Source organism: Dendrobates tinctorius, unplaced genomic scaffold (assembly GCF_039654945.1).
Source record: "Dendrobates tinctorius isolate UK_male_01 unplaced genomic scaffold, ASM3965494v1 ptg000011l, whole genome shotgun sequence".
Lineage (NCBI taxonomy): Eukaryota > Metazoa > Chordata > Amphibia > Anura > Dendrobatidae > Dendrobates > Dendrobates tinctorius.
In genome coordinates, this window is record NW_027361679.1 from 102,027,951 (window position 1) to 102,044,688 (window position 16,738).

Sequence of the window (16,738 nt, forward strand, 5' to 3'; positions counted from 1 at the left end):
TTCAAAATTGGGTCACTTGTATGGGTTTTCCACTGTTTAGACACATCAGGGGGTTCTCCAAACGAGACATGACACCCACAGACCATTACTTCAAGGTCTGCATTTCAAAACATCACTCCTTCCTTTGAGCCAAGCCCTGCGCTCAAACAGTAGTTTTCCCCTACATATGAGGTATCTGTGTAGTCAAAAGAAATGGCACAACAAATTTTGGGGTCCATTTTCTCCTGCTATCCTTGAAAATAAATTTGGGGCTAAAAACATTTTTGTGGAATATGATTTTATTTGCACGGCTCAACATTATAAACTTCTCTGAACTACCGGGGGGTTCAAGGTGAGCACCACACATCTAGATAAAGTTCCCTGAGAGGTTTAGTTTCCAAAATGGTGTCATTTGTTGAGGATTTCTACTGTTTAGACACATCAGAGGCTCTCCAAACACTAGATGGCATCCGCTAATTATTCCAGCAAATTTTACATTCAAAAAGTCAAATGGCGCTCCATCCCTTCTGCGTCCAGTGGTTTTTCCCCACATATGGGGTATCGGCATGCTCAGGTGAAATTTCACAACAAGTTTTGGGGTCCATTTTCTCCTGTTACCCTTGTAAACACAAAAAAAAAAAAAAAAAAAAAAGGTCTAAAGCAAAATTTGTGTGAAAAAAAATTAAACGTTCATTTTTTCCTTCCACATTCCATTAATTCCTGTGAAGCACCTGAAGGGTTAAACATCTTGAATGTAGTTTTGAGCTCCTTGAGGGATGCAGTTTTTAGAATTGTGTCACTTTTGGGTATTTTCTGTCATATAAACCTCTCAAAGTCACTTCAAATGTAATGTGGTCCCTAAAAAAAATGGTTTTATAAAGTTTTGTTGGAAAAAAGGAGATAAATCGCTGGACAACTTTTAATCCTTCTAATTTCCTAACAAAAAAAATTATGTTTCAAAAATTGTGCTGATGTAAAGTAAAGTAGACATGTGGGAAATGCCATTTATTAAGAACAATAATGTTTGTAAAGCGCTGTGGACTTAACGGCGCTATATAAATAATTCAAATAAATGTGTGACATAACTGATTTAAGGGCATAAAAATAAGAAGTTTAAAAATTGCTAAAGAGGGGAAAAAAAGGCAGTGGGATCCGTTGAAGTGTTCCATAGTTATTACATTATAAAGGGACGGTGGCTCAGTGGATAGCACTGCAGCCTTGCAGCACTGGAGTCCTGGGTTCGAATCCCACCAAGGACAACATCAGCAAGGAGTTTGTATGTTCTCCCCGTATTTGCGTGGGTTTCCTCCGGGTACTCCGGTTTCCTCCCACACTCCAAAGACATACTGATAGGGAATTTAGATTGAGAGCCCCATCGAGGACAGTGATGAAAGTGTGTGCAAACTGTAAAGTGCTGCGGAATATGTTAGCGCTATATAAAAATAAAGATTTATTTATTATAAAGGGACACTGGTCAGAACTGTAAAATTTGGCCTGGTCATGAAGGTGACAACAGGCTCGGTGGTGAAAGGGGTTTTCCGACTAACAAAAGTTCATTTTAATCAATCCATGTACAGATCTGCGTATGTCCCTGGGGGGAATGTAGACTTCAGCAAATTTGTTGTTGAAGTGATCAATGATTTGCCTAACTCTGGAGTCATCCCTGGATGGACATTGATTTATCATTAGAATGCAAAAACTTGAGAATGGCTAAAAGTGTGTCCGCGTCATAGCCACGCAGCAAATTGGAGTGTTATATAAAATATCTAAACTCCAATATTGCAGAATTTGTGACTTACACAGTATCCCTATTTAAAGAACAAGGACCCAGAATTTCACGATTTCCACCACATCTACGAGGGGTTCAATTAGTGAATGATGAAATACAGTTTTGGAAAACAAATTTGTGCACGACACACACAGCTGATTCAAATAAAATTACAAGAAATGTTGTAACATTTAAAAATAAAATCTTGATCCAAAAATTGAGCAGAGTTGCTGATCAGCGAGGTGCGTCACCAATCAGTGCTCAGAAACTGCAAAACGTGCACAAAGATTTTGCATAAAGGAAAAAAACATGAATAGAAAAAAAAAAAGTTATTTGCCAAAAATTTAGCAGTAAAGCTGATCAGTGATTGTATGATATACATACAATCAAACATATTACCGTAGCTGATTACATTTCTTTCTGCTAACATTTAAAGGGGATATTCGGGACTATATGGAAAAACAAAAAACGTGCCTAAGCATTAACAGGCAGGTAAATGCAGCTTACCTGCCTGTTGTGTACAGCACCAGTCTTTCCCGGGAGAGATCGGTCACATACCGCTCCTGCCAGGTATTCAGCTGCCTCTGCCAATGCAACGGAGCGTGACTTCCGATGTCATTTTGTGACAGCCGGCTCCCCTCAGATTGATATCCGGATCCTCGCTGCCTATCAGAATGACATCGGAAGTCTCGCCCCGTCAACAAAGCAAAGTGCAAAAGAAGCCTTTGCTCTGTAGACGCGACATCAGCAGAGGCTTCAGAATCCCTGGCAGGAGCGTTCTATGACCGCTCTGTGCCAAGGAAGAATGGCGCCGAGCACAACAGGCAGGTAAGTTGCAATTACCTGCCGGTTAGTGCTTAGGTACCTTTTTTGCTATTTTTATAAAGTCACAGATACCCCCTTTAACAGGATTGTGTTTCTTTTAGTCTAAATAGCTCAGCAACAATTATTTTACACTGCTTCAAAGTACTTCAAATCTAACATATCATTCACACACAGGCTGCAGCATTACTACTTACATAGAAGATAATTTATTTAAGTGGCACAGAAAGACAAAGTTCAGATTTTGGCATTTACTAGGTCTCCGAGAGGAGATATGGGTGAATGGTGATGTTAAGTAGCCATGCCAAGTGCTGAAGACTTGCTAAATGTGGGAAAAATGGCAGTAGGCGCGGTCTACATAGGTCCGATAATGTCATCCACACTATCCCAACTGAAAACATTGTCCTATGCTAGGCACACAAGTCTTTGAAATGAATCCTTTGGATATAAAATGTGACGTAGCCACCGTCTTATATCATCTGGGTAGAAGTGGCTTATGTGTAGAAAATAATCTCAGGGATCTGTCCATCCTCAACTGAAGTCCCATTGTTATTACCAGCTGCATAACAAAATGTAAAGCACGTCTTTGCACCAGTAGTTGGAGATTCGTGGATAACTTTTCGTAGGCCTTTTGTACCATAGTGTGAGTCCGGACCCTAACAAAAAAGGTGGAAAAAGGTTAATATTAATACAAATCCAGGTGCAGTTTTTTTAATTTCATGAGTGAATATTAAGTAAATTTCAAATACACGTGTTCTTTTCATAAGGGTCATGCCACATCAAGTCGGCCAAATCTGAATTTTTTTTTACCTGACCTCTTAGGATATTTTTTTTTTTTTTAAGTGCTTCTTTAGTGAATTAAAAATTATAAGTTTTGAACGTCTATCTTCATTAGTTTTTTATTTTTATAGATTTCTAACAGTTTGAAAAAGCCTGAATTTTGGGCTTCTATGTTTATCTTAATTCTAGCCCGACATATGGTAAAAAAAAAAAAATGTAATAGATGGGACAGGTACCATTTTGCTTAGAATTGAACAGGCTTTCATACGTCACAATACTGTGTGTTTTTGAGGAGTCACATTCTAAATTTTGATGAACTATTTCGGAAAAACTCTTATGAATTTTTCAAAAAAATTCATGTGCTACTTGTGTTCTTGGTTACATTTGTTCAGGGATTCAAGTTGGGATCTCTGTAGGATCATATTTTGAAGAGTGATTTTCCAAATACAGTCCCCTCCTAATCATATGTTAACTAATAAATAAAAAGAATCAATATATTTCTCATCACTAGACATGTCCTTGTTCAAGTTTTTAAAGATAGTACAGCAGTTAAATCATCAAGCTATAAAATGAAATATGAGTTAATCTTAAATAATGAAGTCTTTACACAGCCTTTATCATCAATTTGTCCCTCTACTGGGTGAAGTGTAATCTTGCCCGTCACCTCTTGCTAACAATGGTGGTTTCCTTTGGTGTCAGAGTATGTATGGCCTGTTGTGGGGTTTGGCTTTACCCAATTTAATATCTGATTTTTGTTTTCTTTTAAAATGTCTGGTTTTCTTGGATACACAAAGGACGGTGCTGGACCAAAAGGTGCAGAAAAGCGAGTTCTACTTCTTCATTGTCAATCTTTGGAGAATACATTAGCCAGCCACCAGGATCATATCACAGGTCACATAACCAGTTGTGTCATCCATTGCCGATCTTGTGCCACCTTCAATCACTTAATGGACTTCACCGTCATTGCTGAATGAAACAAATTCCTGTTTTTTTATTTCTGTTTCACTACATGGAAGGAAAGGGGGTTTTGCAGAGTCCCTTTGTTGGGTTCTGGTCCTGTAACCAATATTTTAACAAACTATCTTCTTTGTAGTCCTGATTTGTACAGTATATGAACTGTGCGTTAGGAATATTTTTCTCACTCCAGTTGAAAAGTTGCATTGGGTGTTAAGATTTGGTGTGACTATGGCCTCTGGAGGCTAGCTCGAGCTGCAAGGCATTTCAGGGTGCCTCCTAAACCTAATGTGCCATTCATCTTTCACTCCAAAATCTTTTTTGTGATGGCATACATTTATAAAGTTTCTTTTTTTTCCTTTTTTCCCACTGCAGAAGAGCCATCCAAGAAATTGTAGACCTTGCTCAAACTTGGCTGGATGCCAGTGTTTATCATTGAAATCAATTGTTTTGGAACAAACGAATAGCTATTGAATTACGAAGCACTCAGATATCACAACTACACTTTTGTATTTTGTCAATTCTCGTTATAGACTGCAAAAGGCTGGTTATCAAGAATATAGGGGTCCCCACGTAGCTTAATTTATTTAAATAATTGAAGAAAAAAGAAGAAACAAAGTGGTGTGGGCCCCCCCCCCCCCCCCCATTTTTGATAACCATCCGAGCTTAAGAAACCAGCCAGGGGCTGGTATTCTCAGGCTGGTAAAGGGCCATTGATATTGGCCCATCCAGCCTAAAAATAACAGCTGCCCAGAAAAGAGCTTCTATTTGATGTGCCAATTTTGGAGCTTTGCCAGGTTCTTCCCACTTGCCCTGTAGCAGGGTAGCAAGGGGTTCATATTTGTGATTCTAATGGTTCAGTGGATTAATACCTCGTACTTTACAACCTGCACTTGCACTTTATTAGTCAGGTTCTAATACCACTTCGTTATTTTGCTGAATTTTGATTTCTATAAAACAAATAATTTCTTAAATTCTTTCTTAAACCACTCCAGCTAAATCCAATGGTTTAGTGGACTAATACCTGGTACTTGCACTTTACAGCATACATCTGCACTTCATGAGCCAGGTTCTAATACTCCTTGAGGTCTCACCCCTCCCCCCCCCTTTTTTTTATTAACCTTAGCCACTTTTTACCCCGTGATCCATAGCACTCTGTTTTATTTTTATTTTTGCATAATTTTATATATTTTTTCTCATTTTAATACACTTTTATTGTGGTGTTTTTATGTTAATAAAATTTCATTGTTTTTGAGGTTTTTTTTTTTTTTTTTTCTTTGACCTTTGCTGACGTCATTTAACCCTGTATTGGCGCCATTTTTTTCTCTATAAGAATGTTTCACCATCTTTCAATGTAATCTGCCCTGATGAAGTGAGCCAGTAGGCTCAGGAAACGCGTTGGCTGAATAAAGAACCTTGTACTCCACCAGAAGCAAGCGCAGTCCTTATTGCACTTTCACGCCGTTTTTGCAAATTTGTCCTAGGACCCTGTGCAGATTTGCTGCTGCTTCTCATGCGTTTATGGGTGTTGTGACTTCCTCACAACCCCAATAGGTGAGCACCTTCCTTTTTTCTCTGTTATTGTGTTTTTTGATACGGATTTACACAGTGGATGCGCCCTGTATTTCTCCTTTCAAATATTAAGTGCTACAATATTAATATAAAATAATTCTAATTAATGGTAATAATGAGCAGAATTAATTTCAGCCTTTTGGTTTGGCCCCTCCACAAACGTCACGGTCTAAATTAATTGCCCACCCCTGGTATAACTTATAAACTCTGGATATCTGATAACAGATGTGCTTTTTGACACTGTTACCAAGTGTGCAGAAGATTTCGTAGCATGTTTTTGTGACCAGCTGATAGTCCTTAATAGAGGTGGGTGAACCCAAACAGTTGGGCTCAGTCCTTAGACCCCTTCTCTTCTCTCTCTACACAGCCCCAATTGGACAGACCATCAGCAGATTTGGCGTTCAGTACCATCTTTATGCTGATAACACACAACTATACACATCATGCCCCTGACCTTACCCCCCCCCCCCCCGCTGCACTACAGAACGCCGGTGACTGTCTGTCCGCAGTCTGCAACATCATGTCCTCTCTATCTGAAACTCAACCTCTCAAAAACTGAACTACTTCTGCTCCCACCGTCTACTAACCACCATAAATCTGACATTTCCCTCTCCGTGGGTGGCAGCATAACACCCCGGCAGCAGGTGCGCTGTCATGTTTGACACCAATCTCTCATTCACATCCCATAAACAATCTCTTGCCACTTACACCTAAAGAACATCTCTAGAATCCGCCCTCTTCCCACCATGTAAACAAAAGCCCTCATTGTCACATTGATCCACTCCCGCCTGGACTACTGCAATACTCTATAAATTCCCCTCTCCAGTCCATACTTAATGCAGCAGCGAGGGTCGTCTATCTGGCTAATCGGTACTCGGACGCGTCCGCTCTTTGCCAGTCCTTACATTGGCTGCCCATTCATTACAGGATTCAATTCAAAGTACTTGTTCTCACCCACAAAGCTCTCCACAGTGCAGCACCCCCCTACACCTCCTCCCTCATTTCTGTTTATTGGCCTAACCGATCGCTGCGCTCTGAAAATGAGTTTCGACTAACCTCGGCACTAATCCATACCTCCCACTCCCGACAAGATTTCTCCCGCGCTGCACCAGTCCTCTGGAATGCTCTACCCCAAGAAATTAGGACTATCCACAATTTGCATAGTTTTAGGCGCTCCCTCAAAACGCATTTGTTCAGAGCGGCCTATCACGTTCACTAATCCAAGTCATTTTATCTATTTTATCTAAGTCATTTTATCCCTCAAGATGGCTGGACCATCATGGTATATACATCATTGTAAATACACACCTCTACTTTGTATCTCCCTCACCTCATTGTAGACTGTAAGCTCTCACGAGCAGGGTTATCTTATTTTGCTTTAATGATTGTATTGTTAACGTTGTTATTTATAGGACTTGTGTTTTGAAACTGTTAAGCTGTGTGCCCACAGTAGCGTTTAAGCATTTTTGAAGCGTTTTCAGGGGTCAAACCGCTTCAAAAATGCTTAAAAGAAGCTTCCCAATCATTTTAATGCTTTTTGGCCTTTTTGTGCCAATGGATGCGTTTATCGCTAAGGAAACGCTTAGCGGCTAAAAACGCAGCATGTTCATTAATTTTGCGGCTTAGTCCGCCTTTTTAGCTATTTCCTATGGTCCAGAAGACGCGCGGAAAAAACGCATAAAAACCGTGTGGTTTAAAGCAAAAAATGCGCAAAAAATTGCGCGTTTTCTGGGAAGGAGTCCGGTTTTGTGTTAGGTTTAAAACGCTACTGTGGGCACATAGCCTTAAACTGTAAAGCGCTGCAGAATATGTTGTTGCTATATAAAAGATTATTCTTATTACAATGTATAAGTAGATACATAATGTCAATTTGGATGAATTAGGGTCTAAGACTTATGGTTATAACTGCTTTTCCTTCGCTTCTATGGCCCATTTAACAGAATATAATCCAAAACGATATGGATTTACTTTAGACATACCAAAAATAAGAGAAAGAAGCCTTACAAATATACAACACTGTATCAATTAGAAAAAACCCCAGAATCATTTGGTTATGCAATACCTTTAATGTCGCACATGCAGTGTAGTTGACGTTGGGTAGGATTTCCACTGGTTCTTTAAACATCACCCTAAATGTACTCGAAGAACCATCACAACTGAATCCTGTGTCGTTCTGCCCAAGCACTGTATTGCTATCTGTGTGAATAATCTAAGAAAAAAGAAAAGGAAAAAAATACTTACATAATTATGATTTAAACAAAGCAGAAAGGTTTTTCTGCACGTGAATTCAGGATTGTATAGTAGCATGTGCTAGAATTTAAGACAATGTTGTAAGTTCCATGTGCTACAAGTATACATGGAGAGTAATAGAATTACTGACACTGCATAATATGAAACAATGCAATTAGAATTTTAACTTTTGAGAGGTTGCAAGGTTATTCATCAGCAGACCTCTATGGCAAACTATATTTCTACCATCTCATGTCTCAATCCATGCTTAGGATCCACCCTACATAGCAGGACGATCACCTGCTTAGGGCTCAAATTGAACCTCTTATTTCAAATAGACACCTATTTTGCCCTTACTGCATTAAAGGAAATCTGTCAGCAGGTTTTTGCCATTTAATACGAGAGCAGCATGATGTATGGACACAGAGCCCGATTCCTGGTATTTGACACTTCCTCAGCAGCTTGTTGTAGTTTCAAGCAGCTTATCAGTGGTGTGGGTGGGATTCCACAAACATTATAACCACTTCTACATCTACAACAGAGATTCTATCCAAACCACACCACACAGGCCAGTAGGTGATAAATCTCTGAAATCAGAGTGTCTGCCCCTACATCATGCTATTCTCAGATTAAAAGCAAAAAACTTGCTGATAGATTGCCTTAAAGAACTTAAAAACCTTGTAGAAAGTGTTAGAAAAGAGACACCAGAGGGTTCAGGCAGCATATACACTGCATCAAGTAGCTATAGCTGAGACTAGGAGAGGGGAGACACCAGAGGGTTCAAGCAGCATACACACTGCATCAAGTGGCTTCAGCTGAGACTAGGAGAGGGGAGACACCAGAGGGTTCAAGCAGCATATACACTGCATCAAGTGGCTTCAGCTGAGACTAGGAGAGGGGAGACACCAGAGGGTTCAAGCAGCATATACACTGCATCAAGTGGCTTCAGCTGAGACTAGGAGAGGGGAGACACCAGAGAGGGTTCAAGCAGCATATACACTGCATCAAGTAGCTTCAGCTGAGACTAGGAGAGGGGAGACACCAGAGGGTTCAGGCAGCATACACACTGCATCAAGTGGCTTCAGCTGAGACTAGGAGAGGGGAGATACCAGAGAGAGGGTTCAAGCAGCATATACACTGCATCAAGTAGCTTCAGCTGAGACTAGGAGAGGGGAGACACCAGAGGGTTCAAGCAGCATATACACTGCATCAAGTGGCTTCAGCTGAGACTAGGAGAGGGGAGACACCAGAGGGTTCAAGCAGCATATACACTGCATCAAGTGGCTTCAGCTGAGACTAGGAGAGGGGAGACACCAGAGGGTTCAAGCAGCATATAACACTGCATCAAGTGGCTTCAGCTGAGACTAGGAGAGGGGAGACACCAGAGAGGGTTCAAGCAGCATATACACTGCATCAAGTGGCTTCAGCTGAGACTAGGAGAGGGGAGACACCAGAGAGGGTTCAAGCAGCATATACACTGCATCAAGTAGCTTCAGCTGAGACTAGGAGAGGGGAGACACCAGAGGGTTCAAGCAGCATATACACTGCATCAAGTGGCTTCAGCTGAGACTAGGAGAGGGGAGACACCAGAGGGTTCAAGCAGCATATACACTGCATCAAGTAGCTTCAGCTGAGACTAGGAGAGGGGAGACACCAGAGGGTTCAAGCAGCATATACACTGCATCAAGTGGCTTCAGCTGAGACTAGGAGAGGGGAGACACCAGAGGGTTCAAGCAGCATATAACACTGCATCAAGTGGCTTCAGCTGAGACTAGGAGAGGGGAGACACCAGAGGGTTCAGGCAGCATACACACTGCATCAAGTGGCTTCAGCTGAGACTAGTTGAGGGGAGACACCAGTGGTTTAGGCAGCATATACACTGCATCAATTGGCTTCAGCTGAGACAAGGAGAGGGGAGACACCAGAGGGTTCAGGCAGCATACACACTGCATCAAGTGGCTTCAGCTGAGACTAGGAGAGATGAGACACCAGAGAAAGGGTTCAAGCAGCATATACACTGCATCAAGTGGCTTCAGCTGAGACTAGGAGAGGGGAGACACTAGAGGGTTCAAGCAGCATATACACTGCATCAAGTGGCTTCAGCTGAGACTAGGAGAGGGGAGACACCAGAGAGAGGGTTCAAGCAGCATATACACGGCATCAAGTGGCTTCAGCTGAGACTAGGTGAGGGGAGACACCAGTGGTTCAGGCAGCATATACACTGCATCAAGTTGCTTCAGCTGAGACTAGGAGAGGGGAGACACCAGAAGGTTTGGCCAACAGCTAATTATATAACATTGATCATATCAGGCAGCATACATTTGGAACTAGTAGCATTTAGCCAGAAAATGACTGAAGAGCAAGAGGTAAACTAGAACAGGTAGTTTAGTTACCTTGGGACTGGATTTTGTTCAGTTATACAATAACCCTATAGGTTACATTATGACACAAATACAATACTCATACCTGTATATTAACTTGATAGTCTGTTGGACCATGTATTGAACCATAAAGTGCAAAGCCCACAACAAATATTCTTCGATTAACTGAAAACCTGAAAAGAAAAAAAAAAATTAAAAAAAAAAAAAAAAAAAAATCAGCAAAAAGTGAGAACAGAAATAAACGTGAAATTACTGTTATTCCATTTACATAAATCTGTTTGACATGCAACTACAGGTGGAAATCTCCTATAATTCTCTTCTCCTAGCCTGTACGCTTTCAGTATCGCTCTGTTCACACAGTAACAGTTCCATCACATATACACAAGGTTTCTTTGACAAAAGTCTTTAAAATATAACATTATTTATGAAATTAGTGACATTCTGAATGGTCACTAGACACTCATACAGTCACATGATGTACCACCTTTGGCATTCAAAACCTCACTATGCCATGGATTCAACTCGATGCTGAAATGTTCACTAGGAATATTGGCCCATGTAGATAGGACAGCTACTTGTAGCCTCCGCAAACAAGATGGAAGGTACTAACATGCTCTGAATAGTCCATACTACCTCGATATATAGCATTATGATCTGTGATTTTAAAGCCAGAGGCAACAAGGAGAACTTGCAGTCATGTTCCTTGAAGAAATTCCCGACCATAACAATTGTGACATAGTGTACTATCCTGCAGAAAGTGTCCTCCTGATTTAGGGTAAACCACTGGTATGAAGGGCCACCACAATGCTTAAGTAAGTCCTACTGTCAATTCTCAGGTATTACAGGAGCCAGGATATGCAAGATCTTACATTCTTGCTGCTTCTGCCAAATTCCAACCTTCCTATCAGCATGGTGCAATAGAACCTGAATTCTTCAAACCAGACTTTGTCCACTCCTGACCCAAATTTTGCACTCTTTTCCCTTCTGAAGGCTTGCCCTTCTGTTTCCCTTAGAGAGCGATGACACTTAAACAGGTCATCAGCGGTTCTAGGCCATCTGAGCAAATGAGTCGTACTCCCTGACATGTTCATTGTTCATGTTTAATTCAGCTGCAATTAGCTTCTTGTAGGCTGCCTGTTTGTCAGAACAACTTATCATCCTCTTAGGACTCCTTTGAGAAGTGTTTATGTACAAACATGGTCCTCTTTCACCGAATGTTTTTCCTTGATCACAGTTCTCAGTATACCCTTGACATTGTTGGGTGAGCACTCCCCCTTCCCCCACAAGGTTGGAAGTTTTATAAATACTAGTCTTGACTAATCAGTACTTATGACCATGCCTCGTTCAAAGCCAGACTGCTCTATTTTACCATTCTAATGTGGATTGACACTGAAAATGACTAGTGATGAGCAAACATGCTTGGATAAGGTGTTATCTGAGGAGAATGCTCGGTTGCTATCAGTGTCTTCTGTGTGCTCAAAAAATATATTTCAGTCCCACGGCTGCATGTCTCGTGACTGTTCAACAGCCGCAACACATGCAGGGATTGCCTATTTGTTAGACAATGCCGGCATGTGTTGCAGCTGTCGAACAGCTGCGAGACATGCATTGCGGGGACTCAAACATATTATTCAAGCATGCCAAAGTCACTTGGTTAGCATCCAAGCATGCTCAGATAAACACCTTATCCAAGCAAATTCGCTCATCATTGTAGGAAAAAGTGTATCGGATATGAACTACTTCCTTTACCGTGTGGTTCTGTTTAAAAGAGTGGCTGCACAACAAGTGTGATTGTGAGATTTTCTTTTGTTCAGGCTTATACACCGTTCTTGGAGAAGCTAAAGAACATGCAGCATTTATGGTTTCACCATATATAGATTACAAATATAGTACACTACCTTATTCGATCACTGGTACCACTGTAACCCCATCGACTTTCTACCTGCTGGAAACGGTTAATATTACATTCTTTCCCACGAAGACAACACCTTGGCCTGTCTATAAACTCTACTCGAGGTTTGGGGTTTACTGTAAAGTGCAGGAAAAGACTGACCACCTCCCGATCAGTGAGAATGCCTGACTGAGCTGGGCCTACAGAAAACAAAATTAAGGAAGAGAAAAGTTAGTTAAAACGCAAATTGTAGGAAGAACGAACAAAAAAACCGCATTACCAAATTATACGGGTTGTCCAGGATCAACATATAGGCCAAAAGGGCTGCAGCCATCTAAGTGTGCGAGTGCTGAGGCTAGCGATTGCCTGCAGTGTTCATGTGTGTCGACATTGCTGCAGCACAGTAGATTAGTGGGGTGCACCAGATAATTTAACAGGTAGATATTTCTTTATGCAGCCTCATGAACATAGGAAACTAGCGTCTGGAGACAACTCACTCACTGCTGTTAGGGAGTAGTCTAGGCATGCTCTACAAGGCGGCCACTGGGCAGGGAGGGGAAGGAGCCATTGCCAATGGTAGGTCATGTGTTTAAGAAATTCTCTAACGAACAGGAAGTGGTTAAAATGAACACTGCAAGGATTCAGGATTATTTTTTAAATCTAGGCAATAGAGAATAGGGTTCTGTACTGTGTTAGCCAGTATAAAATTTTATTGCTCGCAGTAGGAGAAACCAAACAACAATATGATACCATTTTATGGCTAACAAAATAAAGTATGCTACGACGAGTTTTCAAGACTACTTCGATCTCTCCAGCAGGCATGGTGTAACACAGTATCTGAAGAAACACGTGTCTGTATATATGCATATATATAGTGAATAAATGTATGTATGTATATGTAAAAAGAGCAGACACGGTATAATAAATGGACAAACAATGAGATTGGAGAGTATATCCTTCAATGGATTTGCTTAGATAAAACAAAAATTTTCTATTGTCCCTAAATTGATGGATTTTAGTTGAGGCTTAAATAGGCACTCAAGCTTGATGCTATGTGCACACGTTGCAGAAATTGTCCGCAGCATTTCCACAACTCACCGCCGCGGGTAAAACGCATGCGGAATTCGCATGCCTTTTCCCGCTAAATGCAAGGGTTATGCAAGCGTTTTTAGCTTACAGAATGCTAGCGCTTTTCCAAGCGATTTGAAGCATCACTTGGAAAGGTGATTGACAGGTAGGTCACAGTTGTCACAGTTGTCAAGCATAGTGCTTGACAAGTGTAACCAACTTTTTACTATGAGGCTGCCTATGCGGCATCAGTAGTAAAAGATGGAATGTTAAAAATAAAAAATAGGGATATACTTGCCTTCTGTCGGCCCCAGAGTCCTCCCGGCTCTCATCGGTGCTGCCAGCAACTTCTGTTCCCATGGATGCATTGCACGAATGACCTCTGATGACGTAGTGGTCACATGAGACCGCTACGTCAGAGGTCATTCGTGCAATGCATCCCTGGGAACGGAAGTTGCTGGCAGCACCGATGAGAGCAGGGAGGACTCTGGGGCCGACAAAAGGTAAGTATATCCCTATTTTTTATTTTAATTCTATTTTTTACAGGAATATGGTGCCCAGGGCTAGGAGGAGAGTCTCCTCTCCTCCAGACCCCGGGTACCATCCGCACATTAAGCGCTCACTTTACGCATGGTGGGCATAGCCACATGCATAAAGTGAGTGTTTCAATGCAATCCTATGGTGGCGGAATCTCTGTGATTCCGCAGAATAAATGGACATGCTGGTGATTTTACCACTACGCGATTCCGCAGCAGAAAAATCCGTAGCACTGGCACAGCAACTGCGGAATCCCATGGGAATGTGTTTTGTTAGCATTTTTTTTTTTTTTTTTTTTCTTAAGAGTTTCTGCTTTGGAAAAAACTCGGCGGAAACGCTAAAAAAAACCGAAATGTGGGCACACAGCCTGATAGTTATCCCCTATCCACAGGATAGGTGTTCACTTCACAATCGCTGGGGATTCTGACCACTGGGACCTCTCCTCTACCTCCAGAAAACCAGGGCTCTGAAGAATCCAATGTGAATGGAGCAGATGCTGAACTAGAGTTCAATGAGCCCCAAAGAAAAATTTGGACATGCACCACCAGCATGTAGATTAGAAGCAGGGCTCCCCTGTTAAGTGGTTAGATTCTATAAACATATGTCTGTGTCCCACCCCCCACACTTTTGCCATAAAAAACAAAAACAAAATGTTTACTATAAATCTCAAAAAATACAGTAATAAGATAATTTTCTAAGTAATATTTCTAAAAAGATAGTCATACAGTTACCAGATTATTATCGCCATACCGTTAATGAACAAAGTCCATTATACCAAAACAAAAATACCAATTATACCACCACCTACAAAGGCAAATAAAATACCATCATACAATAACTTCATAGTCTCGGAATTTACCAACCCTCATACAAGAGACACCACAACACCATGACCAGACCACATATTATCAACATGGCATTTGATTATCATACTTAACAAAAAAAAACAACACAGTACTAACGATAAGTATGACCACAGATATACACAGGAGCTCTCTAGATAGTATATAGTGTAAATGTTCAAGTAATATAATCATCACCAGTGATATTATACACAGGAGCTCTGTAAATAGTATATAGTGTAAATGTACTGGTACATCCACTATAATCTACAATTGAAGTAATTTTCACTTTTCTTCATCTGCTATGACTTGACCTAGCTACGACTCTTCTCTGCAGAATGTAACACACTGACATCTGTGGCTGATATTGTATAAGTAGAGGAAAATAGTGTGAAAGATCCTCTAGAAATTGACACACTTCTTCATCTGTCACAAAGTACCACTCTGGTGCCCTACACAGTAAAAATTCCACCCTTTTCTTCCCTCTACTGTACAGTAGCAATATTCTCAAAAATAAAACTCTAGTGATTTACCCATTTATGACCCACTCGCATTAGAAATGTGCTCACCGGTGGCCCCCATGTAGTACTAATGCTTAAGTCCCTCATATACCTCGTACTTTTGTGACTCTCTACAATAGTAAAATTAATCTTCCTGCCTCCATACACTAGAAATATCTAGCTTTGCGGTTAAATACAAGCAGTGATGACACCCTCCCCAGCGACACCCATACAATAGCAATAGTGTCCACCTTTTATGTATTGACAACAGTGGGAATGACCACATTGTGGCACCATCATATTTTAATAAAGCATGGGACAACAAGGGGAGGCACATTGTTAAAGTATTGAGCATAACTGGACACATTAATGTATGTATGGGGCCATAATCAAGGACATTACTGAATAGGGGACATTAAACATTTTTATGCTCCATAATAGTTTTCAACCGAATGTGTATCTGAGCACACACATCCAGCTAAAAATAACACTGGCAGGTTGCCCTCCACTGCAGGCCCAGTAGCGCCGTGACCCTGAAGGTCTGAAACCTATATCAGACATAACAGGACTAAATCTCTGAAAGGATTTAAGTGCATCAGTGACTGTCAGAAAGTTGTATTCATAGACTCTTCTGTATCCAAGATTTGAAAGTGCCTTTTAATATCAAAACGTTCATATGGTCATGGAATGAATGGTAGATTAATTTGTTTGCAGTTTTATGAAGATAATACCTCATCCCTGCTTTAAGTTTCGATTTTGTGTCTTCAACACGAAGACCTGCAGTAGGACATTTAGTGAGCAGAGTTATGTACCACATTGGATGTAGAAGGAGTTAATGTCCCAGGAATCTTAGATCCCCCAAAACAGCAGGTGTAGAAGAGTTAAGGAATGATCCCATTTTCTACAGTCAATGTGTGGTGTATATGATTCTGTACACTCATTTTCTTATTGCTATTCCCCTGTTGGGAAAAAATTACAAACTTAAGAGTAATTATTTTAAATTTAATACATCTTTGCAAAGTTCTGAATCCTTGTAATGTACCTCATCTCGCTTCCTTTATTCTAAACTGATACAGATGTTTCAACTGCCTTGAGGGGTAAGAAGAGCAGAAAAGTTCACACAAGAATAGGGATATTTGGTAGACCTACAGTTAAACAGCTACTCTTAAGGCTAGGTTCACATAAGCGTTTGAGTCCGCAGCGTATCATCTGCATGCGCAAACGCATGCAAAACATGTGTAGGCTGCGTTTTTTATGCGCATCATCTTACATGATGAAAAAAAAACCCGCTGCGTGCGCATGTGTTTGTGCGCATGCGTTCGATATGACATCAGACAAAAATAGGCGTGTCTCATGGGATTTCTATATGTATTTTGATTAACGCATGCGTATCGAACACATGCGTTTTTGACGCA

General features: G+C 40.9%; 1 protein-coding gene across 2 annotated transcripts in view; it reads right to left on the bottom strand.

The window, feature by feature from the left end:
• Positions 1-2,755: 2,755 nt before the first annotated feature.
• Positions 2,756-16,738, bottom strand: part of BTBD2 (BTB domain containing 2) — a 109,118-nt gene continuing 95,135 nt past the window's right edge. For both annotated transcript variants that reach the window (XM_073545590.1, XM_073545581.1), the window contains 4 exons: positions 12,384-12,576; positions 10,571-10,658; positions 7,938-8,084; positions 2,756-3,225 (listed from right to left, as the gene is read on the bottom strand). In XM_073545590.1, the coding sequence (XP_073401691.1) occupies positions 3,064-3,225; positions 7,938-8,084; positions 10,571-10,658; positions 12,384-12,576 (590 nt within the window). In that variant the 3' untranslated portion in view covers positions 2,756-3,063. The remainder of the gene's footprint in view (positions 3,226-7,937; positions 8,085-10,570; positions 10,659-12,383; positions 12,577-16,738) is intronic.